Here is a 26,269-nt window from a genome sequence, read left to right as displayed (position 1 = left end):
TCTCCGCAGTTCATGATGAGGCTTGCTCTAACCAGTTGCTCAGTGGTTAGAGTATTGGCCCTCAGACAGAAGGGTCATGGGGTTTGATTCCAGTTAAGGGCACGTACCTGGGTTGCAGGGTCAATCCCCCGACTGGGACATGTGCAGGAGGCAACCAATCAATGTCTCTCTCACATTGACATTTCTATCTCTCCCCCCTCCCTTCCACTCTCTCTAAATATCAATGGGGGAAATATATCCTCAGGTGAAGATTAACAAAAGAATGATGAGCCCCAGCAGGTGTGTGGCTTGGTGTTTGGAGTGTAGAAGACCTATGAATGCCAGCATGGTTAGATTCTCGGTCTGGGCACATTCCCGCAGGATTTGGGCTTGATCCCCAGTAGGGGGTGTGCAGGAGGCAGCTGATCAATGATTCTCATCATTGATGTTTCTGTTTCTCCCTTCCTCTCTGAAATCAATAAAAATATATTTTAAAAAGAAAAACAATAATGAGGCCTGGTTAGTGAACAACATAGGGGAGCTGCAGGTGGAGCTCCCTGAATGCACACCAACGGCTGAGACAGTATGTTTTCCATGTACAATATCAACATCCAATAGAGCAAGGCGCCTGTGTTCATTGCAGCAGGGTACATATGACAGTGCCTTTCAGAGCAGCTGGTTCACACCCCCCGCCTTCACATGAGACCCATAAGACCCTTCTACAGTTGCTCTCAAAGAGCCCCTGCAGAAAAAAGTGAGGTGATCAGAGAGGGCGTCTACTATGGCCATCTCCCTAATTGGGAGTTCTATCAGTCACTGTCAAGTATGGGAGATGATCTTTGGGGAAGGAACTGTTGACCTTCCAGCTGTTGAAGCAACTGCAGTCCATTTGGGAACAGGGACAAGTGCCCCTGTGGATCAAGCCACACAAGATTCTTGTGATTTCTGTGGACAGTAGCGTGATTGGACCAGTGGTCAAACACTGTTCATCTACCAGGGAAAGAAACAGGACAGCCCTCCTTGCCTGATTACTTCCTGCAGGAGGCATGGCAGTTACACCAGAGGCATTCCTTAGTGCTCAGCACAATTTCATGCAAAGTTGAGCTGACTACCTGCTGCAAGTCAAAGAGACACAATGGGAACATCCTTTTGGACGCAGAAGGCCACATCATTCACATCAACTTTGGCTTCATCCTGTCCAGCACTCCCTGAAACCTAAGCTTTGTGATGTCAGCCTTTAAGCTGACCACAGAGGCGGCCTGAATGGTGACATATTCACTACTACAAGATGTGGGATGCTGCAGGGGCTGATTGCTGCTTGGAAACACAAAGACAAAGACAAATCATGGAAATCATGCAGCAAAGTTCTCAGCTTCCTTGCTTCCAGGGCTCCAGCACCATCCATAACCTCAGAGAGATTCCACATGAGCATGACAGGAGCAGCTATCAGCGCCAAACATCATGTGACACCGTCCTTTCTCAGGGCCCTGGATTGATGGGCATTCAGGGAGACCCTCCTGGAGGGTCCTTATTAAAGAAACCTAATTTATCCACCCATCCACCCAAGGGAAATGGAAGGCAAGAAATACAAAGGATCACAGGTGAGTGTAGACTTTTCCAGAGGGTGGGAGAGTCAGTCTTAGGGTCCAGACTTGCTGGGGTTTCCCTGCCTCCATTGGTGCCAGTACTACCACCTGAGAGACTCCAGGATTTAGTGCCCTCCTGAGAACAGAGGTGATAAATGTGAGGACATTGGGTCTTTCTTCTCACCAGGATCTGAGAGGTTCTCCCCACAGGCCATCTCTTTTGTTGTTGTTAATCCTCACATGAGGATATTTTTTTCACTGATTTTTAGAGAGGGAGTGGAGGGAGGGTGAGGGGAGAGAGAGATACACGACACATGGATTGGTCATCTCCCACACATGCCTCAACCAGGTCTGGGGATTGAACCTGCAACAGAGATGCATGCCCTTAACCAGAAATTGAACCCATGACCCTTGGTCCCTGGACGACACTCTAACCACTGAGAAAGTGTGACAGGGGGAGCTCCCTGGCCATCTTCTTAATCTGTTCTGGGTCCTAGGAAGGGGGAAAAGAGTGGGTTCCTAGTACTTAGGACTTGATCTTGTGGTTTGCCTTTGGCCATGCTCTTTCCAGATACTGACTCCTAGCTGGAGTTCCCCTTGGTGGGTGAGCTATGGCATAAGGTCCTGCGGCTTGCTGAGATTCTCAATCACAGGGGCCAGGAAGAGAGTAACACAACCAACCCCTCCGGTATGTGAGGGTATTGGCATAGCCACTGGGGAATTCCTTGCCCTAATCCCTTCCCCACACCCAGGGAAATAGCTCTCAATTTTTTGTTTGAAATAAAGTCTTTAGTATAAATAAACAAATGAAATTACCTTTTAGCTAAAGCCCTATAAAAACAAACACTCCCAATCCCTTTATATCCAGGGGTTGACATCTGATGTATTTCTCACAGTACCCATATGTATATTCACAGAACTTTTAAAATCTGCCATGACATTTTTATACCTCTGATTATTCTGTTTAACATCCCCCCGCATGCCTCCCAGTCTCTAGGATTTATGAGGGCAGGACTATGTTGATATTCATCATGGGAGGAATCTGGAGGAGGAAAAATAGAGCAGGAAGAGAATGGGAGAGGAGAAGAACTGCCCCGCAGAGGTATCAAACCTAACTACGGCTTACTAACTATACATTAAATAGATGCATGACACAATTTTACTTTATTTCACATTTATACTTCTTAAAATAGGGGAAAGGGAGATTTGTTAAAATCTTACCCAAACAGTTACTAACATTCCCTTACAACGGTTTTAGAAGAAAAGACATCAAAATTTCAACTGTTAGAAAACTATGGTACACCTACACAATGGAATACTATGCTGCTGTAAAAAAGGAATTCTTACCATTTGCAACAGCATGGATGGAACTGGAGAGTATTATACTAAGCAAAATAAGCCAGTCAGAGAAACATACATATCACATGATCTCACTCACTTGTGGAATATAATGAACATAAACTGATGAACAAAAATAGAACCAGAGTCAAAGAAGCATCAGACTGTCCAACCTACTAGTATGAGGAAAGGTGGGGGGTAAGGGGGTAAGAGATCAACCAAAGGACTTGTATGCATGCATATGAGCATAACCAATGGACATAGATGGGGGGGCGGGGAGGGGAGAAGGCATGTGCTGGGGGGTGGGGGCAGCCAGGGAGAGGTCAATGGGGGAAAAAGGAGACTTATGTAATACTTTAAAGAATAAAGAATTTAATTTTTTTAAAAATGGAAACAAAAGGAACCAAGATGGTGGCATAAAGTACAAACCTGTACGTGCTGCCCCCCACAACAACATTAAACTACAACTATAAGACAAAACAGCTATCATCCAGAACCACGGGAAAGCTGACCGAGTGGAAGTTCTACAGCTAGAAGGAAAGAAAAAAGCACATTGAGACGGAGTAGGAGGTGCAGGGGCGCCAAGAACAGAAGTAGGGAGGCGCACGAGAGGCAGCTGCACCTGGGTGAGCGTTTTTTTTTCAATCAGAAGGGGACAAGCACTTGAATACACTGAACTCATTTATGGCGAGACTCTGGGGTCCCAGACTCCTATGGGGAGAAACTGGACTGTCTTGCAGCGGGTCGGAAAGTGAGGGTGACTTTCTCGCAGAGCTGCTCGCAGGGATCATTGTTGCTGTGGGGGCGTGGGACTCGGGACGCAGAGACATGGAGTCTCGGAGATGGCTGACGACAGCCATTGCTGTTTGCTCTGCCCTGGTGATTCTCTGAGACCCCGTCCCACTCAATTTACATCCCCACCCAAGCGATGCCCAGCGGCGCAAAGCAATCACCTACGCTTTTGCAGCCTAACGAACTGCAGCTGGATCAGAGAGCTCCAAAACTTCCAAACCCCAAACAAAGAGGAGAAATCTGCTGGTATCGCTGTAGCTCCTGCTGGGTGGACTCACACAGTGGTTGACTTGGAGATCCAGGAGCCAGGGTACCCCTGGTCAGATACCAGATTTCAACTCTTCACATCCATAAGGGACACACTCAAGAAGCAGACTCAGTGAGCACCAAAGCCCCACTGAAACAAGTCCTGCCCCATAAGGGTGCCTCCAGCACAGCAGTTCTTCTTATAGACACAGCGGGTCCTCGCAGTCAGCCCAAAATGCGGAGACAAAGAAACATGTCACAAATGAAAGAAATGGAGGAAAGCAAACTAATGGAGGACATAGAGTTCAAAATCAGTTATAAGGTTACTCAAGAATCTTCTACAAACCTCCGAGGAACTTAGTGAGACCTTCGAGGATCTTAATGAGACCTTCAAGGATCTTAATGAGAATGCCAAAAAATTGGAAAAGGACCAGTCAGAAATTAAACATACACTGACTGAAATTAAAAATAATATACAGAGATCCAACAGCAGATTAGAGGATCCCAAGAATCAAGCCAAAGATTTGAAATACGAAGAAGCAAAAAACACCCATCCGGAAAAGCAAAACGAAAAAAGAATCCAAAAATATGAAGTTAGTGTAAGGAGCCTCTGGGACAACTTCAAACGTACCAACATCCAAATTATCGGGGTGCCAGGAGAAGAGAGAGAGCAAGATACTGAACACCTATCAGAAGAAATCATGACAGAAAACTTCCCGTACCTGATGAAAGAAATAGACTTACAAGTCCAGGAAGCGAAGAGAACCCCAAATAAGAGAAATCCAAAGAGGACCACACCAAGACACATCATAATTAAAATGCCAAGGGCTAAAGACAAAGAGAGAATCTTAAAAACAGCAAGAGAAAAACAGTTAGTTACGTACAAGGGAGGACCCATATGACTGTCAGCTGATTTCTCAACAGAAACCATGTAGGCCAGAAGGGAGTGGCAAGAAATATTCAAAGTGATGAATAGCTAGAACCTACAACCAAGATTACTCTACCCAGCAAAGCTATCATTCAGAATTGAAGGTCAGATAAAGAGCTTCACAGATAAGAAAAAGCTAAAGGAGTTCATCACCACCAAACCAGGATTATATGAAATGCTGAAGGATATTCTTTAAGAAGAGGAAGAAGAAAAAGGTAAAGATAAAAATTATGAACAACAAAGTGACAACAAATAAATATCTATCAACAAGTGAACCTAAAAATTAAGTCAGAATAAACTTGTGAATATAATAGAAGCAGGGGCATAGAAAGGGAGTGGACTGACAATTCTTGGGGGGAAGGAGGTGTGGGAGGTGCGGGAAGAGACTGGACAAAAATCTTACACCTATGGATGAGGACAGTGGCAGGGGGTAAGGGCATGGGGTGGGATGGGAACCAGGTGGGAGGGGAACTAGGGGGGGAAAAAGAGCAACATCTGTAATAGTCTGAACAATAAAGATTAATGAAAAAATAAAAAATGGAAAAAAAAATAACATTTACAGGTGTGATTATGGGTTTTCTCCCCATTTTCACACTTTCCACACAGTGTATCAGCATATTCTGTGATAATGAGATTGGGGCATAAACTTGAACATGCTGAAAGAAAAATCTTATTTTCCCTTTTCCAGATTAAAAAAAATTATATAGTAAAAGTGTAAAGATACAAATGATAAAAAAAAAAAAAAATTTCATCTGAACATTAACCCTATTCCCTGGACACTGCAGTCTGAACTGGCTGTAGTAGAAGTCACACAGTCCTAGAACCTCTTTATTCAGCAGTGGATATCCAGCATTATGGGGCTTTTAAAGACAGGATTTGTTTATTTTATTAATTCTCTCAAGAAGTAAACCCATGTACTCAGTTCTTTAAGGAGAAAGCCTCCAAACATACAACAGCAAATTCTTTGATGTCTAAAGTTAATACTGCACTGTCAGGGAAGACCAGGCAGGGAAGGAAAGGGGCACTAAGAGAGGGCTGGCAACCCTACAGCACATCCTCAGGACTATCTCAATGACCACTTTTAAACTTTATTTCACCTGTTTTGGGAAGGTACACAATTTGATCTATCCTCAGACAACCAATTCCCTAAGCCCAGGGTTTGCTGGCCCTATCAACAAGGAAATCCTATATAATAAAGAGGTAATATGCAAATTGACCCTCATGCCCTTGCATCATCACAAGATGGCTGCACCCACACTGTCACAAGATGGTCGGCAGGGGAGGGCAGTTGGGGGCCATCAGGCCAGCAGGGGAGGGCAGTTAGGGGTGAGATTAGGCTGGCAGGGGAGGGCAGTTAGGGGTGAGATCAGGCAGCAGGGGAGGGCAGTTAGGGGTGAGATCAGGCCAGCAGGGGAGGGCAGTTAGGGGTGAGATTAGGCTGGCAGGGGAGGGCAGTTGGGGGTGAGATTAGGCCGGCAGGGGAGGGCAGTTAGGGGCGATCGGGCTGGCAGGGGAGCAGTTAGGCATCAATCAGGCTGGCAGGGGAGCGGTTAGGGGGTGATCAGGCTGGCAGGCTTAAGTGGTTAGGGGCAATCAGGCAGGTAAGCAGGTGAGTGGTTAGGAGCCAGCAGTCCCAGATTGTGAGAGGGATGTCCCAGCAGTTGGACATCCCCCAAGGGGTCCCAGATTGGAGAGGGTGCAGGCTGGGCTGAGGGACACCCCACCCCCCAGTGCACAAATTTCATGCACCGGGCTTCTAGTTCTATACAAATGACTTTTAGCCTTTAGCTATTTTACCAGTCAGTGTACCCAAATATGTTTATATAGCAATGACTTCCAGAAAATTAAAGTTCTCTCAGCACATAAGGGGATAACAAAACTGTGACACAATGGACCTATAATAAATAGTTCATTTTCTGCTCTTCAATGCAAACACATGGAACAATACCTAATTTCAGTTCAAACTCATTTCCTTTTTATTAAAATTCAAGTTACCATTACATGGTTTGGTACTCAATAAAGGAAAACTTGTTCAAATAAGGTAATATGTTATCATCAGTATTTCCAGGTGATTGTTTACACTCAAGTAGTATTATCAGTAAATCCTTGGGAATCCTATCTGTAAGAGAAAACATGAAGAATTAGCCAGGTAATAAAGTAAAGGTAGAAATCTTTAAAGAAACATGTTACTGTAGCAAGAATACATCCTCTATAACAAAGATCTTCTGGATTTCTTGCAATAATCTATCTATATATAGCTATATAAAAGCCTAAGCAACCGTTGGATTGTTTGACTGGTAGCTATGATGTGCACTGACCACCAGGAGGCAGACGCTCAATGTGCAGGCATGGAAACATGGAACAGACTGATGAATCTCAGAGGGAAGGGGGGAGGGCAGGAAGAGATTATCCAAAGATTTTATATGCATACTAGAGGCCCAGTACATGGATTCATGCACCGGTTGGGTCCCTCAGACTGGCCTGTGGGGATCAGGCCGAAACTTGGCAGTCTGACATCCCCCAAGGAGTCCCAGATTGTAAGAGGAAACAGGCCAGGCTGAGGAACTCCACTGGGGTCCATGCACCGGGCCTCTAGTGTTTGATAAAATAAAAATTAAGCCCAAGTGTTTAGACAACCTTTTAAGAATTCATTATGAAATATGAACCACAGATAAGAGCTTTGAAAATATAACTAGGGCTTTAGCCGGTTTGTTCAGTGGTTAGACCATTGGCCCAAGGATTTGATTACGGTCATGGGCATGTACCTCAGTTGCAGGCTCCACCCCCGGCCCCAGTTGGGCCTGTGTGGTAGGCAACCAATCAATGTGTCTCTCTCACATCAATTTTTTTCTGTCTCTACCCCTCCCTTCCATTCACTAAAAATTAATGGAAAAAATATCCATTAAAAAAAAAAAGATTAAAAAATATATATAACTATGAAATCCTCTATTCTAAATACCTAATTTTTTCCAAGTACTCACAGAAATGTTTAATATCATACAAAAACTTTCCATATTATAAAGATGAGCTACCTGAATTCAGGGAGGTGGTGGTTGTGGACAAAAACAAAAATTAAGACGTATGCTCCAAAAAACAAGCCCCAAAGTAGATTACATTTTCTGCTTAGTCTGTCAGCAGGATATTTAATAGCTCCTAAAATAATTTTGGGTCCACTTTTATTTAAGTCTCATTTTTTACCTCTGAGAAGAGTATGGCCTTAGTAAATGCTTATACAGAACATGTGGCATAGTGGGTGCAATGAACTCTGAAACCAGTCTTCCTGGGTTTAAATGTAGACTTTGGACAAGGTACCTCAGTTTGCTCATCAATAAATAATAAAATAGGAATAATTATAATAATAGTAACCACCTCACAGGATTGTTTGTAAGGATTAAATGAGCTACTATTTATATAGCACTTAAAATTATGCCTGAGCCCAGCGGGTGTGACTCAGTGGTTGAGCAACCACCTCTGAACTAGGAGGTCACAGTTCAGTTCCTGGTCAGGACACATGCTTAGGGTTGCGGGCTTGATCCAGTAAGGGACATGCAGGAGATGGCTGATCAATGATTCTCACCCATTACTAATGTTTCTACTTCTCTCTCCCTTCCTTTCTGAAATCAATTTAATATATATAAATTGTGCCTGACACACGGCAAGAATTATATACACTGCTCTGGCCAGAGTGCTCAGTGGTTAGCTTTGGTCAGCACACCAAAGGGTCTTGGGTTCCACTCCCCTTCAAAGGCACCTACCTGGGTTGCAGGTTCAATCCCCGGATTTGGGCACCTGCGGGAGGCAACCAGTAGATGTGTCCCCCCTCCCTCACTCTCTTTAAAAAGTCAATGGGAAAAATATCCTCGGGTGAGGATTAGCAAAAAAGAATTATATACACTATACATGTTTGTTAAATAAAATTAAAATATGAATTACTGCTTTTATATTTTGTGTCTTACAAAGAATTTTCTGCACACTGCTCACTACCTAGACAACCTTTTGGCTGGTTTTATTACCTAATCTGTCTTTCCATAGAGAGTAAGTTTTTATTATTGATGAAAATTTACTTGACTATTAAATTCTAACCTGGGCACACACAAAAAAGCATCAAATTAATAAAACCCTACTGTTAAAACAACAACAACAAAAAAAAACACACACGTTGCCCAGCTGGTGTGGCTCAGGTGTTGAGTGTCAACCTATGAACCAGGAGGTCACGGTTCGATTCCTGGTCAGTGCACATGCCCAAGTTTCGGGCTTGGTCCCCAATAGGGAATGTGCAGGAGGCAGCTGATCAATGATTCTCTCATCGTTGATACTTCTATCTCTCCCTCTCTCTTCCTCTCTGAAATCAATAAAAATATAAAAACAACAACAAACCACATGTTAAAAAGCATACATGATAAACATTTTGAATGCAGTGAACTACCTTTAGTTTTTTGGAGGTTAATGGGCTGGAATGAGGGAAGGGTACCCAGAGGGCTTGAACTCTAGGTGAAACCAATAATTTCTTGGTGGGATAGAGGGGAGGAGATTAAAGCAAATATGGCAAAATAATAATATCCGAAAATCTGGGTGTGATTACATTTATTCTCTATGCTATTTATGCTTAAAATATTTTATATAGATTTTTTTTGTAAAGGAGGTTTCTACTTGCCTTTACACCAGTAAGAGAACAATTATAACAACTAAAAAATAACAACCCTAGCTCCTTAAACTTATCATTGGTACTCTAAATCTCTATGCTTACAGCCTCTAACAAGACATTTCTGAGAACACTGAAATGTCACTCATTCACATCTCCCTGGATTTTTTCCTGCTTTATTCAGTGGTATGTTGCTTACCGATGGGGTTTATACTTTGTCAAGGCCCAGTTCCTCTGGAGTGGAGATTCCCAGTTCATTTAAAGTTGGTCTAAGTTCCTGGATGACATAAGGGTAGATTTCCTTATGCGGTCCTGCTTTGTCCTGATGGCAAAAAAAAAAGAAGAAAATTCACATTTAGCTCTCCGAGAAGCCTTATCTATTTACAAAATGAACTTGAAAATGCTTTTAATCACATATGCAGAGGCTACTTTTAAGTTAACATATTTGTTCAATAAAGAGAGAAACTTTGTGGGCAGTAGTCAAGGTAGGTTTTTAAAGACACTTTGAAAATAACTGAAACAATTAGACTAAATCCAGAAATATTTTTTTTCAAAGCCTGAGTTACTGGAAAACAAGGTGGTGATGACAGAATTTTGTGAATGTAATTAAACATGCCCAGCAGGCAATAGGAATAATTAAGTTAACAGAGGAAAAGTTTTTACATTTGCTTCTAATTTGAGACCCTAACTAAATTAACTACTGGTGCTGAATGAATTGACAGCCTACAGAACCCTAAATTATCTTATCCATTGTAGATAAAGTAATCTCACACTTTCTTTTTTACAGACCTTGAATTTCTTTCTTATATTCCATATTCTTTCATGGAGAGATACACTTAGAGAATACTTATTTTCAGGGTAAGAGAGTTTTCATGAATACTCACCATAACATATATTAAAAAGTCAAATGGACTAAGATACTACCAAACTGCTATTCTTCTGCCTTTAACAAATTCTAAATCTCCTTAGTTATATTTTTTAAATTATAAAGTTCTTACTTAAAATGTAATGTATTTAATTTGCAATTATAAAAAAACAGAAACTATAATTAAACAGGGAGAATATGTCCACCTACATTTTCATCTACATGTATTTTAATAAAACGGGGTCACACCACAAAAATTATCTCATAATTTTCTTCAGGTAATATGCAATAAATATGTTTAATGTAAATATGTTTAATGTTAAACACATTTGTGTAATAACCACTTCTGGAAAGTCTCATCTTAAGAAACTACTAACAGCATTTAATTTCCTATCACAAATAGCACAAAGATAAATAATAGTTAAACCTTTGTACATACTTAAGATAAATTCTTAAATGGAAGTGCTGAACCAAAGAGTATCAAGCACAATTTTTCAGGCCTGGGATAAATTCTGTCAAACTTTATTCCAGAAAAATTATTAACTGCACTGTAAATTCCCTCTAGCTATATAAGAACTAATTTTAGGTTATCTTAACAAATTAAAAAATAAAGAATATACTGATACCTAGTCAAGAGACCACATACTTTCAGAACAAGTTTAATACTATTTCACTGACCTTAACAACCTCTAGGATGCGAACAGCACTAGCAAAATCATTTAACCGTCTGCATGCCCGCAAAGCAGCATCAATGATTTTGGGTTCTGGAACCAGATCATAGCCAACAAGCGTGTTCATCCCTGTCAAATTAAAAAGAGGGGCCATATCAACCTGAAATATTCTCACTTAAACTATAATTTAGTTATCTATATTTTTATTGAAACATAGACATATGATCTTGTGATTTTATAATATATATTTGGTCTGTTTCTGACACAGAACCGTCAACCTTCCTTGGAATTTTCTAAGTGATGGGAGCAGAGTGGTGCCTCTTGTTATATTAAGGAGATAACTTTTGGACTCGCAAGAGTGGGTGTTGGATGCCAGCAGAGACCAACGCTGTGGACAGAAGATTGAAATTTTCACTCCCATTTCCTGACTTGCAGGGAGGAGAGAGGGGCTTGAGGTTAAATTAATTGCCAATGGCCAAAAACCTAATCAATCATGACTAAGTATGAAACCTCCATAAAAACCATAGGACAGCCCCTTGGTCCTTTTTTAGAGAGCTTCCACACTGGGGTACTAGAATGCTTCCATGAGCCATTGTGCTGGGCTCCAAGCTCCGTGAGGATAGAAGTTCCTTCACTTGGGACCTTACCTTATGTATCTCTTCATCTGGCTGTTGATTTGTATCTTTTAATAATCTTTGTATAAATTGTTAATCTAGTGAGTAAACATGTTTTCTTGAGTTTTCTGAGTCATTGGAACCCGAGAAGGGGGTTGTGGGAACTTCTGATTTGTAGCCAGTAGGTCAGAAGCAGATGAACAACCTAAGCTTGTAACCAGCCTCTAAAGTGCAGGGGTAGTCTTGTGAGACTGAGCCCTTTACCTGTGGAATCTGATTCTACTTCTGGGTAGGGTAGATACTAGTAATGCCACACTGAACTGAATTCTTGGACAGCCTGCTGGCGTCCAGACTTGTTTGTTGATGTAGGGAAGCCTACATACATATACACATTAGAATTGGGTCCTGGAACCTATTAGGCCTCTATTCTCTTATCTATACAATGAGAGAATCCACTTTTAACAAATCTACTTTTAACAGATGGTAAGATCAAAATGACTCTTCCACAATAAATTAGTGGAAAGAATTATGCACCATCCTACAGATTAAAGGAAAACAATAACAACAAAAAGCAATAAAAAAGACCCCAAAAAGAGGAGCTCCAGTGGCGCAATCGGTTAGCGCGCGGTACTTATAAAAAAGACCCCAAAAAGACAAAAAAACCAACCAAAGAATTCCTTAAATGCAAACACTATTTTCGTAATAATTTGCTGGTTTCATTTCAATTAAGAGGGTCATTTTATATCTTTAACTCTTAGTACAATGTATGCACGTTGGTTGCTTTAAAATAGATTTGATTGGAAAATAATTTAAAAACAACCAGAGAAATGCGAAAGGAGAGTTAATGAAGCCCAAATGAAGACATTAAAGAGATAGAGCCTGGTAGGTGTGGCACAGTGGCTGAGTGTCAAGCTATAAACTAGGAGATCACAGTTCAATTCCCAGTCAGGGCACATGCCCAGGTTGTGGGCTCCATCCCCAGTAGAGGGCATGTAGGAAAGAGCCAATCAATGATTCTCTCTCATCATTGATGTTTCTATCTCTTATTCTCTCTCCCTTCCTCTCTGAAATCAATAAAAATATATTTTTAAAAAGAGAGAAACATTAGTGTGCAGACTCAAACATTCAACCAGAAAATAATTGGGCATGATTACTTTGAGCTTTGAACAAAATAACACAATATTTAAACAAAGGACACCAGTGACTATAATGCTAGAATACAGTCACAGAGGCTGAACTCTTGGTCTCAGATAAATTGCCTACACTTAAAGCTATTTACATCTAACTATTAAGACTAGTTATCACCTGGCCGGTGTGCCTCAGTGGTTGACCATCCTACGAACTAGGGGGTTGTGAATTGATTCCAGGTCAGGGCACATGTCTGGGTTGCTGATCAATGATTCTCTCTCATCATTGATGTTTTTTTCCTCTCTCCCTCTCCCTCTCTGAAATCAATAAAAATACATTTAAAAAAAAGAAAAAGAGCCCTAGCTAGTTTGGCTCAGTGGATGGAGCGTCAGCCTGCGGACTGAAGGGTCCCGGGTTCGATTCTGGCCAAGGGCACATGCCTGGGTTGCGGGCTCGATCCCCAGTGGGGGGGCATGTAGGAGGCAGCCGATTAGTGATTCTCTCATCACTGATGTTTCTCTCTCTCTCTCTCTCTCTCTCTCCCTTCCTCTCTGAAATCAATAAAGAAATATATTTTTTAAAAAAGAAAAAGAAAGATTAGTTATCATAAATGCTACTTACTCATGTTAAATGCACATCTGCAAATTTAGGAAAAATAAGTTCTAGCTTATTTAGACTGGACACTTATTCAGGGCAAGACAAATCATAACAGAGAATAAAAATAACAAAAAACCAAAACTATAAGAGGGGAGAAGAACCAAATAACTACTTGTATAAATTATCTAAAAGATACAAAATTTAACTCTTGCTCACCTTGACATTATAGCAGTGGTTTCAATCAGAGGTGATTTTGTCCCCCAGGAAACATATTTGGTTGCCATAACTGGGGGTGGAGGGCATGGGGGTGGATGGCACCTAGTGGGCAGAAGCCAAGGACGATGCTAAACATGTTACAATGCAAAGGACAGCCCTTGCAACAAAAAATTATTTGGCCCTAAATACCATTATGCCTGCTTTAAAACCTTGCTTTACAGGAAACACTATGGAAGCTATACTATTTTCTTTTCTTTTTTTAAATATATTTTTATTGATTTTGGAGAGAAAGGGAGAGGGAGAGAGAGATAGAAACATCAATGATGAAATAGAATCATTGATCAGCTGCCTCCTGCATGCCCCCTAACTGGGGATCAAGCCCGCAACCTGGGCATATGCCCTTGACCGGAATCAAACCAGGGACCCTTCAGTCCATAGGCCAATACTCTATCCACTGAGCCAAACCAGTTAGGGCTATAATATTTTCTAACTGCAAGTTGCATGAGAGGACTTGGTTAACATGAAGCATGTTTTGCTTTTAACACAGTAGTAGAAGACTACAAAACAGTTCATAATTCTATGTCAAAATAGACTGTTTAGCAATCTATATTACAATCACCTTTACGCAATTCCCAGGCATCAATATCTGGCTTGTTGAAGTATGTCACCCAGCGAGCATCAAATTCCTCATCTGTCTCATGTGACCCATGGGAGTAGCAGCGAACTGACTGGATACCTACAATGGAGAAATAATAACTTCAATGTACACAAGTACTTAATATATCCTGTTAATACAATTAAGTTATATTTTTTTATTTGCATTTCCCATTAAAACACATCCTATATACTAAAAGGCTAATATGCAAATTGTCCCTACTGCAGAAGTTTGACTAACTGCGAGTTACACATGTGCTGACCACCAGGGGGTGGTGCGGAACATGGCGGGTGGCAGCAATGTGGCGCTGGCAGCGGGTGGCAGTGGAGACACTGCCAGCCCCAATGGGCCCCGAAGAGTGGGACCGCGGTGGGATGGTGGAGCAGGCGAGCGGGCAGCGCAAGGCTAAGGCAGGTGCGAAGGGAGGTCCCGGCTAGCAGCCGCTAGGGACCCTACCCGTGCATGAATTTCATGCACTGGGCCTCTAGTATAACATAGAATCTACCATCTTAACTATTTTTAAGTGTACAGTTCAGTAGCATTTAAATACATTCAGTGCATTAAGTTTTGAATCAACTGTATGGCACAGTAGGAAAATTACTCAGTAGGTCAAATGAAACAAATTTTATGTATTGATATGAAAAAAATCTTTAAAAAAATTAAACAAAGAAAAGCAGAACAAAGAGTATTATAGGTGTATGTTTATGCTCCCCTCCCCTCCCCTCCCAATGTGTAATGCTAACTTGCAATTGTTAACATTGGTTATCTTTGGAAGGAAAAACTTTATTTCTTTATAAAGACAGTCCCCGGGTTATGTAGGACTCGATGTACGTCGTTTCGTGGTTAAGTCACCATCTCCCATTTATTTATAAAAAAAAAAAGTCCCATCATTTCGACGTATGTACGTATGTGCTTTATGTATTTTATTATTTATTTATCTTAATTTCTTTATTAAGGTATTACATGTGTCCTTATCCCATTACCCCCCCTCCCCTGTTTTTTATTATTTATTTACCACAAGGTCAGGAATTGTTATCTTTCTTTTAAATTTTTTTTTTTACTGTTTCACTTCATTACTGCTGTGTATGTGCTCCATGTGAGTGACGTAGGTGCTTATGCAGGTGGGTTCCGACTTATGGCGAAAATCGTGTTACATCAAGCCGTAGGAACAGATCTCCAACGTAACCTGAGGACCCACTGGACACTTCCAAAATGTCTGAATTTTTACAATAAGCAGAGTATTAATTCTTAATTCAAAATAATGTTCATTCTAGTTTTTTTTTTAATATTTAAAAACATTTATTGATTTTAGGGAAAGAGAAAGAGAAAAGGAGAGATGGGGAAGAGAAACATTGATTTGTTCTACTTATTAATGGATTCATTCGTTGATTCTTGTATGTGTCCTGACTGGGGATCGAACTTGCAACCTTGGTATTTGATCTAACCAGCTGAGCTACCTGGCTAGAGCTTCATTCTAGTTCTTAAATTAATTTATAAGATATATTTTTCAGCCGAAACCGGTTTGGCTCAGTGGATAGAGTGTCGGCCTGCGGACTGAAAGGTCCCGGGTTTGATTCTGGTCAAGGACATGTACCTTGGTTGTGGGCACATCCACAGTAGGGGGTGTGCAGGAGGCAGCTGACCGATGTTTCTCTCTCATCGATGTTTCTAACTCTCTATCTCTCTCCCTTCCTGTCTGTAAAAAGCCAATAAAATATATTAAAAAAAAAGAAAGATATATTTTTCACAAATTAAAAAAATTGTATGCTTTCTAGTCTATATAATAAAAGCCTAATATGCTAAGTGTCTGACTGTTCAACCAGTCACTATGATGTGCACTGACCACCAGGGGGCAGATGCTCCGAGCAGTAGATTAGCTTGCTGCTGGGGTCCGGCTGATTGGGACTGGGTTAGATGGGCTGGACATGCCCTGGAGCCCTCCCTGGCTCTAATGGCCCTGATCTAGATGAGCTGGATATGCCCTGGAGCCAACCTCCCGTGGTCCCTCCCTGGCCTCTAAAGTATTTCTTCTAATTAATTTCCTTTCAATGTGCATGAATTCGTGCACCGGGCCTCTAGTTAAATTATATTCCAAAATAAATTACACATCCTGACAAAGCAATAGTAATTTTTAAAAATATATATATTTTATTGATTTTTTTACAGAGAGGAAGGGAGAGGGACAGAGAGTTAGAAACATTGATGAGAGAGAAACATCGATCAGCTGCCTCCTGCACACCCCCCACTGGGGATGTGTCCGCAACCATGGCACATGCCCCTGACCGGAATCGAACCTGGGACCCTTCAGTCCGCAGGCTGATGCTCTATCCACTGAGCCAAACCGGTTAGGGCAGCAATAGTAATTTTTAAAAAAACACTATAAAATTTCTAAGTGAGATACTAAAATATATGTGTCAAGAAAACAAGACTTACTTAGCATTCTGCTCCCAATCATTATACCCTTTGTAGTACATATGAAAAGCCTTTCCATTTTAGTTACTGCCTTTCAAAAGGACACTGGATTAGGAGTTAGGAAATGTAGAATCTTTCTAAACAGCCTCTGTATGGTAAGGGATGGAGGAGAAGGAAATTTTACCTTTGGGTTTTAGGAAACAGCAAGTTTTATCTTCCTTATTTGTAAAATGCAGACACCATTACCTTATCAGATTATGATGATTACAAAATGAAAGCCATCAGGGGGCAGATGCTCAGTGGTTGACTTATGAACCAGGAAGTCACGGTTCAATTACTGGTCCAGGCACACGCCCCGGGTTGCGGGTTCGATCCCCAGTAGGGGGCATGCAGGAGGCAGTCCATGTAGGATTCTTTCATCATTGATGTTTCTATCTCCCTCTCTCTCCCTCTTTCTGAAAATCAATAAAAACATATTAAAAAAATAAAAATAAAAATGAAGGCCAGGTAACACTGCCTAGGAATTGGCACTTTGTAGAAGGCAGTCAATAAATAATAACTATAAATTGATCCTTGTCTAAAAATGTCTTAACTGACCTCTATTAATAGATATCATAATTTATAGAAATAAAACATTCTTCAAATTGTATTTTCTATTAGATGAATTAGACAAGCTTGGTATAGTGTTTAGTTATTTTTAAAGGCTTATCCAATAAAACAACCCACCACTCCCACACGCATGCATGCACACACGTGTGCGCCCTGGCCAGGTAGGATAGTTGGTTGTTGGAGTGTTGTCCTGATATGTCAAGGTTGTGGGTTTGATCCCCAGTTAGGGCATACACAAGAATCAACCAATCCTATATAATAAAAGGCTAATGTGCTAATCAACCGAATGGCGAACGACCGGTTGCTATGATGCACACTGACCACCAAGGGGCAGATGCTCAACGCAGGAGCTGCCCCTAGTGGTCAGTGTGCTCCCATGGGGAGAGCGCTGCTCAGCCAGAAGCCAGGCTCACAGCTTGCGAGTGCAGTGGTGGTGGTGGGAGCCTCTCCCACCTCTGTGGCAGTGCTAAGGAGCAGTGAGCTGAGCGGTAAGGAGCAGTGAGCAGGCAGGTGTTAAGGAGCAAGGGGTCCCGGACTGCGAGAGGGCGCAGGCCAGGCTGAGGGGACCCCCCCCCCCCCGCCGAGTGCATGAACTTCATGCACTGGGCCTCTAGTGAATGCATAAATAAGTGGAACAACAAATCAATGCTTATCTCTCTCAAAAGATTAGAAAAGAACAATTGCCCTAGTCAGCTTGGCTCAGTGGATTGAGTGTCAGCCCTTGGACTGAAGGTTCCAGGGTTCAATTCCAGTCAAGGGCACATACCTCGGTTGTAGGCTCAATCCCCAGCCCTGGTTGGGGCATGTCCAGGAGGCAACCAATCAATGTGGCTCCTTCCCAACCACTCTCTCTAAAATAAATGGAAAAATATCCTTGGGTGAGGATTAAAAAAAACAAAAAATTGAGCAAAACAGAAAAAAAAGAGAGAAAACTCATGGACATAGACAACAACAAGGTGACTGTGGGGGTTGGGGGTGGAGGTGGAAGAGGGCATAGAGGGGATAAAGGGTGATGGAAAAGATATATATATAAAACTACACAGAAACCTTGGGGCTCTACATATATTCTGAAATTTAAATGTCAAATATATCCTATACACCTTTACTGCTGTAATTGGCAAGAGAAAGTGCAAAAAATAGAAAGAAAATAAGAAAAAAAGAAAGAAAAAAGAAACCAGAAAAAGGTGAAAAGATGGAATACTTGCCAGTTCTTCAGATGGAATGTCACTGCTAGATCAAGCAAAAGGATTCTCACTTAAATCACCATTTGATCCTATTGCAAAATACCTGCCATCAGTCACAGAAGACCCCAGCACAAGTCCAAATCTTACCAGAGACCTAAATTTCCATCACAATCTGAGCCCAGAATGAAGTGAGACATGTATATAAATGGGCTGGAATTGGATACTCTTTAATTTCTATGACAAGAAAAAAGAATGAATCTATAGACCTAAAAGTATTTGGCAAGTACAAATATTTAGTCAAAACTATACAGGACTTATATTCACATTTAATATATCAGAAAGCATAGATCACAATGCTTCTACCTGCTGTTACCCAAAATTTACAAGCTACCTTTTTCAAAAACTAAAGTTATCCTTACTAAATACTTAAAGCACAAGTGTAAAATGGTACAACCACTTTGGAAGACGGTTTAGCAATTTCATATCAAGTTAAACACACACCTACCATATCACCCAGTAATTGCACTTCTAAATATTTACCTAAGAAAAATGAAATATATGTATTCCCTCCCCAGAGATAATTATTAATTAAGTGCATCTTTCTTACCATAAAGTGTTTCATGATAACCAATTCTTTTCCTCACTGCTGAGCATGGATTTCATCAGATGACTGGTAGCTTTGTATTGTTTTCTAACTGTGAAAAAGATGACCAGCAGCTGCAAATCCCAGTCAAGGAGATCAATGGATCACCTTTAATATTTGTTTACCTTCCTTCTGGGGAGTTCCAAATTACAAACTGGTTGTACAGTGAAACTTAATTTGTTCCAGAAGGCTGTTCGAGAAGTGATTTGTTGGAAAACCGAATGATCCCTCTTCCACCCCGTTAGAAATAATGTAAATTAATTCATTCCAGACTCCCAAGTGATTGTTTTAACCTTTTCTTATATACAGTACATAATTAATATATTGTTTAATCTATAAACAAACATTTCTTTTCTTAAACTTATTGAACCACCCCCTTCTAGCCTTAAACTAATCACTTTCACTACTCGTTCCAGGGGTATCTTTCAGGAAGTCAGTATGCAGCATCTTCACTTTTTCATGTATCACTGTTTCCAAAATGCTGTGTTGGGCTGTTTTCATTTATACAAATCAACAACAGTTTTTCTCCTCTTCAATTGTTTCTTACATACCCTTAACAACGTTAGCATTAAAAATATATATATACATACATTTCTTAACATTTTAAATTTTTAAAAATATGTTGTTATTGATTTCAGAGAGGAAGGGAGAGGGAGAGAGAGAGATAGAAAAATCAATGATGAGAGAGAATCACTGATCAACAGCCTTTTGCACGCCCCCCACTGGGGATCAAGCACACAACCCTGGCATATGCCCTGACCATTGGGAATTGAACCTTGACCTTCTGGTTCATAGGTCAATGCTCAACCACCAAGCCACACCCCATTGGGCAATGTTAGCATTCTTGATGGCCTCTTTATGTTTTAAAATTGTGCTAACTGTCCATTTCACCAGCAACAAAAACATAAAAATAAATATTCACAGTACAATTTCCTGAGATGTTAACAAAGAGGTTCAGCGGTAAACTGACTCTAAACTGAGTCTCATTCTCTCCTTTGTGTGTGGCCTACGAGGTGCTTTTTGTCATCTCCCAGAGCAGGGGTGGGCAAACTTTTTGACTCGAGGGCCACAATGGGCTCTTAAACTGGACCGGAGGGCCGGAACAAAAGCATGGATGGAGTGTTTGTGTGAACTAATATAAATTCAAAGTAAACATCATTACATAAAAGGGTACGGTCTTTTTTTTTTTAGTTTTATTCATTTCAAACGGTCCGGCAGGCCGTAGTTTGCCCACGGCTGTCCTAAAGGCTTTTTGTCACCTTGCAGAACTTAAGTTTTGTTCCACAATGGAGACATTTTTCCTGTTAACTTAGTCGAGCACCAAATTGTTCAAGATATAGATAGATAGATAGATAGATAGATAGATAGATAGATAGATAGATATAGTGGGAAGGTGATAAAAAGTACCACTTAGCCTTGCCTGGCATGATTCAATGGTTGAGCATTGACCTATGAACCAGGAGGTGACATCACATTCAATTCCTGGTCGGGACATGTGCTTGGGTTGTGGGCTGGATCCCCAGTGTGGGGTATGTAGGAGGCAGCTGATCAGTGATTCTCTCTCATCACTGATGTTTCTACATATTTCTTTCTCCCTCTCCCTTCCTCTCTGAAATCAATAAAAAAAAATTTTTTTTTAAAAAAGGTCCCTCTTAAATTCAGCCCTGCACCAAGAAAGGAAAAAAGAAAACTCCTCCCACCCTTCCCAAATTATCAAGGTAAGGATATAGGAACCAGGACTGTGTGAGTTTTAAGGGTTGACTAGAGAATCTAGTAGTTGTTCAAAACATTTTAATGATCTAATTCAGCAGTTCCTGGAAAACAACTGTTTCAAATTGGAGGCTTCTTCATGGACCAAATATAGTATTTGGGTTGCTACTTAACTGGAGCAAACCTGAGGCCCCCAGGTTAACCTTTTCAGAGCTCCTTCAAGTATACTCTCATTTGGCCTTGGAGCACCTCATACAAGAACCTTAATTTTTTAAATTTTTTTTTCAGAGAGGAAGGGAGAGGGATAGATAGAAACATCAATGATGAGAAAGAATCATTGATTGGTTGCCTCCTCCTGCATGCCCCTCACTGGGGATCGAGCCCACAACCTGGGCTTGTGCTGTGGACCAGAATCAAACCCAGGACCCTTCAGTCCGCAGGCTGACGCTCTATCCACTGAGCCAAACTGGTAGGGCCAAGAACCTTCATTTTTTCTAACTTTCAATTGCATAAAAACCTCTTGTCTCTACTGATAAACCCCAACCTATAATATTCAAAAATGAAATGCAGTATAATAAAGCAAATATGTATTAAGCATTAGTGCCAGACAAGGTGCTAAGACAGTGATGGCGAACCTATGACATGCGTGTCAGAGGTGACATGCGAACTCATTTTTTTGGTTGATTTTTCTTTGTTAAATGGCATTTAAATATATAAAATAAATATAAAAAATATAAGTCTTTGTTTTACTGTGGTTGCAAATATCCAAAAATTTCTATATGTGACACGGCACCAGAGTTAAGTTAGGGTTTTTCAAAATGCTGACACGCTGAGCTCAAAAGGTTCGCCATCACTGTGCTAAGAGTTACTTTATCTCACTTAAAACATCACAACCAAATATCCTGATTTTAGCGAAGAGGCAACTGAGTCTTAAGGTTAACTAATGTGTCCAAGGTCACACAGCTAGAAAGCAGCTGACACAACCGTAAACAATACTGACTCCTTGTGGCAAATATTTAGGTCTAAGGGACAAATATCTAAAATACAACTTTCCGTTTATGAATTAAACTCTAAGAGTGGGAATAGAACACTTAGGAGATAAACTACTATGTCCAAAGGTACTAAGAAAAAAAGAATCCCCTTCATTTACAGTTTGCCAGAAACCTCTGGCCTTTTCCTTTACCTGCCACAAAATGTAGTAATTCTTTTGAAGGTCATAAAAACCTCCCCAAATGTGTCTATAAGAAAAAATTATAGTATTTGCTACTTTCACATTTAGATAAGGAAAGAATAAAGAACTATAAAACCTGATAAACATCAGGATGGGCCAAAAATAACACAAAACAGAAAACTGTTCTACCACTAAAAACGAGAAAATTGTTTTACCACTAGTTAAGGAGTCAGTTTCCCCAAGATGGGCTTTGGTTTCTTCTTCTATAATATAAGATGGTCTCCATGATCTGATGTGCATGCCAGCCTTACCATTCTATGATAAATGATAAAATCTTAAATTGAATGAAGGGAAACATATTCCTTAGGTGTGTAAATGTCTACTTAAAACACTCAAAATAGCCAAGCAAACCTTATTAGTTTTGTGTTTGTGAGTTTATATGTTAAAATATGTATGGTTAGGGGCTAAATGATGTAGCATATACATCCATCATGGACCAAGATCAAACTGTGGTTATAATAATTAAAATTATAGTGCTGGGCAGTCACTGGGAACACATATATTAGGAGAAGGAAAAATAAAGAGACAGGAATCAGCAAAACATTTTATACTCCAACAAACAGGCTTTAACCTGAAGCAAACAATAAAGCCTCCCCACATCTGTGATCCCAGTATTCCTGGTCCGTGGTACCCCATTTTCGAAACAGTAATGGCCTCTTTCCGACCTCAGGAAACAACCACACACGTGGAAGAATTAGATCGTGGCAGAGCAGTTTCTAAAATGTAACAGAACGGTCTGTGAAGGTAACCCACAAAACGCCAACCGAGAAAATGCCTGATAAAAAGAAGTATAAAGAATACTGTGTCCCACCAAGGAAGCATATTGTGTTCCCGAAAGACTCTGGGGCGGCGGTGCCGGTACACTAAGGGACCTCCCCCGCCCCTACACTGAGCGGCGCGTCCGGTGGCTCAATGTCACCTTCGCCAAAGCGCTGATGGCGGCGGACACTCCCAATCAGGTGGCCCCTGGGGTCAGCGCAGGGGTATGACGGTCACGCCCCGGGGACCGGAGGGGTCGGGCGGACGCGGGAAGTGCGCTGGGACCCCTCTTTGGCGCCCACGGCAGGTCCACACCTGACCCGTCCGCGGTGGCCGCACAAGAAGTCGCTGAGGTAGGCCCCGGGGGCGCGTCCTCGAGTCCTCCAGGCCGGAAGGCGGCGGGGAGGGCGGCCAGTGGCCACTGGGTTCAGCCGCCCGCCGGCAGGGCAGCCTAGGCCGCGGGGCGAGCCTGTTCTCGCGTGGCGGCGGGGGCCCAGGTCACCGCAAGGACACACGGGCAAAGGAGCGGACCTTACCCGCGGCAGGGCCGGGGGCCGGTGCGGGGTGCAGGAGGCCTCGAGAGCTGGCTCGGGAGGCTGCGGCCGCTGCTACAGCGCAGCGGCGGAGAGCGGCACCCAGCATAACGGCGATGGCGGCGCGCGGGCTGAAGCTGAAGAGAAGCCGGCTGTGAGCTCACCGGCCGTTCCGGAGCTCCCGGGCCGGACTGACGCACTGACGCACAGTGGGCGGAGCACGAGACCCCACCCACTGCGGCGCTGCACCGCGGCCGGAGGGAGCCGCACGCAGCGGGCGGGCGGGCTACGGCGGCGGGTTGTGGACAAACTGGGCGCTGGGTCCCGCCGCCGCCATCATGAAGCGAAGATGGAGGCAAGAGCAGCGAGTGGTGGATGGTGGCGGTTCAAGTCCTGCTTGGGGCTACTCTAGCACCTCGAAATGGGAATAACAATACCAAGGACAAATTATAATAAAAATACCTTTGCTTCACCCTATCCCGGGTTTGAGCCTAAAATAAGAGAACGAATGGGGAGGAAAAGCAACTGCTTACATATAAGGGACCTTATTAGCAACTATTCTTATCCACAAATCCGCAAGCATTAAAAAATGAGTTCACACACGCTGGCATGGCTCAGTGGTTGAGTGTCGACCTATGAACCAGGAGGTCATGATTTGATTCGCGGTCAGGGCACAGGTCCTGGTTGCAGGCTGGATCCCCAGTGTGGGGCATGCAAGAGGCAGCCGATCAATGATTCTCTCATCATTGATGTTTCTCTCTCTCTCTCTCCCTCTCCCTTCCTCTCTGAAATCAATAAAAATATATTTAAAAAAAATGAGTTCAGCCCTGGCCACTGTTGCTCAGGGTTAGAGCTCCTCCATGCACCAAGAGGTTGCCCCTGTTTGATTCCCCAGGACACAGGCCCAAGTTGCAGTTCTGTCCCTGGTAGGGGGCCAGCAGGAGGCAGCCAATGGATGTTTCTTTGTCACTCTTAGGTTTTACGCCGCCGCAAGGAAAAACCGTGAGTCCAAACAGAGACCAGATTAAACAGGCTTTATTGGGAGCACATGGGCGGGTTCACTGGCTCAGAGAGGGGAGCCGGAGAAGCCGCGCCCAACCTGGGCAGGGGCAAGGTTTTATACTTTTCTGAGGCAATTGTTGCTGGCCGAAACTGGTGGAAGTCGGGGCTTTCCAGGGTCAGGTGAAACCTGCGGTCTGTCCTGCGGTTTAGCCATTGTCCGGGAGCCGTTTGTCCGGCAGGAATTTTTCACCAGGGTGGGGTGGTTTCCAGACGTCAGTGTGGACAGGTCAGCTTCTCACCGGCCCAAGAAAGGGAGGGGGTCCTTTCGCCCCCAGGGCAGGGTGCCAGCGAATACCAGACAGTCACCCAGGTTTCTCTCTCTTGTGGAGGCAAAGGGGCCGCATGCTAAACTGACAGGTAACCTTGCAAACTCAGAGACATAAAGTAACTGAAATGGAATTTTGGACTGGAACCCGGATTCTTTGTTGGCCAGTGTCGAAGAAAGAATCCACGGGCAGAGGTGGTATAGCAAAGATCGAAATTTATTGAAGAAGAAGTAAAGACTCCCATGTGGGGAGAGGGAAAGTGTCCCACAGAATGGACTCCCACGTGGGGAGGGGGAAAGAGTCCCACTGACTTCCTGTTTTCATGGTTTATAAAGGCTGCAAGTCCCTGTGTCCTGATATCCCCTCTGATTGGTCACTATAGCAACTCCTGAACTCAAAGGTCAAACACCACATAGGACATGTGATGCCCTCCTCCCTCATTGTTCTTTTCTTTCTGGGCTTTCTTCCTTCTTTATTTTGTAAACTAGAGGCCTGGTGCATGAAATTTGTGCATGGGGGAGGGGGGTGTCCCTCAGCCTGGCCTGCACCCTTTCCAATCTGGGACCACTCGGGGGTGTCTGACTGCTGGTTTAGGCCCGATCCCTGCTGGCTCCCAACTGCCCCCCCCCATGCCAGCCTGCTCGCCCCCAAATGCCACCCCTTCCAGCCTGATTGCCCCAAACTGCCCCTCTCCCCCGCTGGCCTGATCGCCTTCAACTGCCCCCCGGCCTCCCCCGCCCCCCGCCCCTGCTGGCCTGATCGCCCCTAACCACCTCTGCCTCAGCCCCACCACCATGCCTTTGTCCAGAAGGATGTCCAGAAGGTCTCCCGGTCTAATTAGCATATTACTCTTTTATTAGTAGAGACTAGTGGCCCAGTGCACAAAATTCGTGTGTGTGGGGGTGTGTGTGTCCCTCAGCCCAGCCTGCACCCTCTCCAACCTGGGACCCCTCAGGGGATGTCCAACTGCTGGTTTAGGCCCTATCCCCCAACTGACCCCGCCCTGCCGGCCTGCTTGCCCCCAACAGGCCCCCCCTGCCAGCCTGATCCCCCCCAACTTCCCTCCCCTCCTGGCCTGATTGCCCTTAACCACCTCTGCCTTGGACACGCCACCATGGCTTTGTCTGGAAGGACATCTGGAAGGTCCCCTGGAAGATCTTCTGGTCTAATTAGCATATTACCCTTTTATTAGTATAGATACAGTATAGACCTTTTTGGCTACTTCCAGCTCCCTTGTCTTATGTAAATGCAACTGTTGCTGCTCCCTGCACCTGCTTTCCTTGTGTTATGGAGATGTACCTTCTCCCAATCTGTAGCCCTTTGTTTTTCCATGGACCCCAATTCTAAAAACTCCCTAAGCCTGCTTATATTCCCCTAAAATTCTTGTTTCATAAACACAAAGGATGGTCTGAAATTAAAACTTTTTAAAACTAAAAAACAGGAGAAACCAAGATGGCGGCATAGGTAAACACCAGAGATTGCTGCCTCGCACAACCACTTCAAAAATACAACTAAAAGACGGAACGGACATCACCCAGAACCACAGGAAGGCTGGCTGAGTGGAAATTCTACAACTAGAAGGAAAGAGAAAAGCATACCGAGA

The 26,269-nt window shown here is 42.8% G+C and overlaps 1 protein-coding gene, 1 long non-coding RNA gene and 1 pseudogene across 2 annotated transcripts; 1 reads left to right on the top strand and 2 right to left on the bottom strand.

The window, feature by feature from the left end:
• Positions 1 to 325: 325 nt before the first annotated feature.
• LOC132231518 (phosphatidylinositol 4-kinase beta-like) lies at positions 326 to 1,475 on the top strand (annotated as a pseudogene).
• A 5,346-nt stretch (positions 1,476 to 6,821) lies between these two features.
• On the bottom strand, positions 6,822 to 23,542 carry LOC132211940 (cytochrome c oxidase subunit 5A, mitochondrial). Its single transcript, XM_059656767.1, has 5 exons — positions 23,342 to 23,542; positions 14,222 to 14,338; positions 11,055 to 11,176; positions 9,711 to 9,833; positions 6,822 to 6,988 (listed from the first exon to the last, which is right to left on the bottom strand). The coding sequence occupies exons 1-4, from the start codon at positions 23,445 to 23,447 to the stop codon at positions 9,720 to 9,722; spliced, it is 459 nt and encodes a 152-aa protein (XP_059512750.1). The 5' UTR covers positions 23,448 to 23,542; the 3' UTR covers positions 6,822 to 6,988; positions 9,711 to 9,719.
• Positions 18,484 to 23,335, bottom strand: LOC132211945 (uncharacterized). The gene is made up of 3 exons (XR_009447604.1): positions 22,966 to 23,335; positions 22,202 to 22,301; positions 18,484 to 18,696 (listed from the first exon to the last, which is right to left on the bottom strand). It is a non-coding gene; the product is annotated as an uncharacterized LOC132211945 (long non-coding RNA).
• Positions 23,543 to 26,269: the final 2,727 nt, after the last annotated feature.

The sequence above is a fragment of the Myotis daubentonii genome, chromosome 1 (genome assembly GCF_963259705.1).
Source record: "Myotis daubentonii chromosome 1, mMyoDau2.1, whole genome shotgun sequence".
NCBI lineage: Eukaryota > Metazoa > Chordata > Mammalia > Chiroptera > Vespertilionidae > Myotis > Myotis daubentonii.
This window is presented reverse-complemented; position numbering and strand designations above follow the sequence as displayed.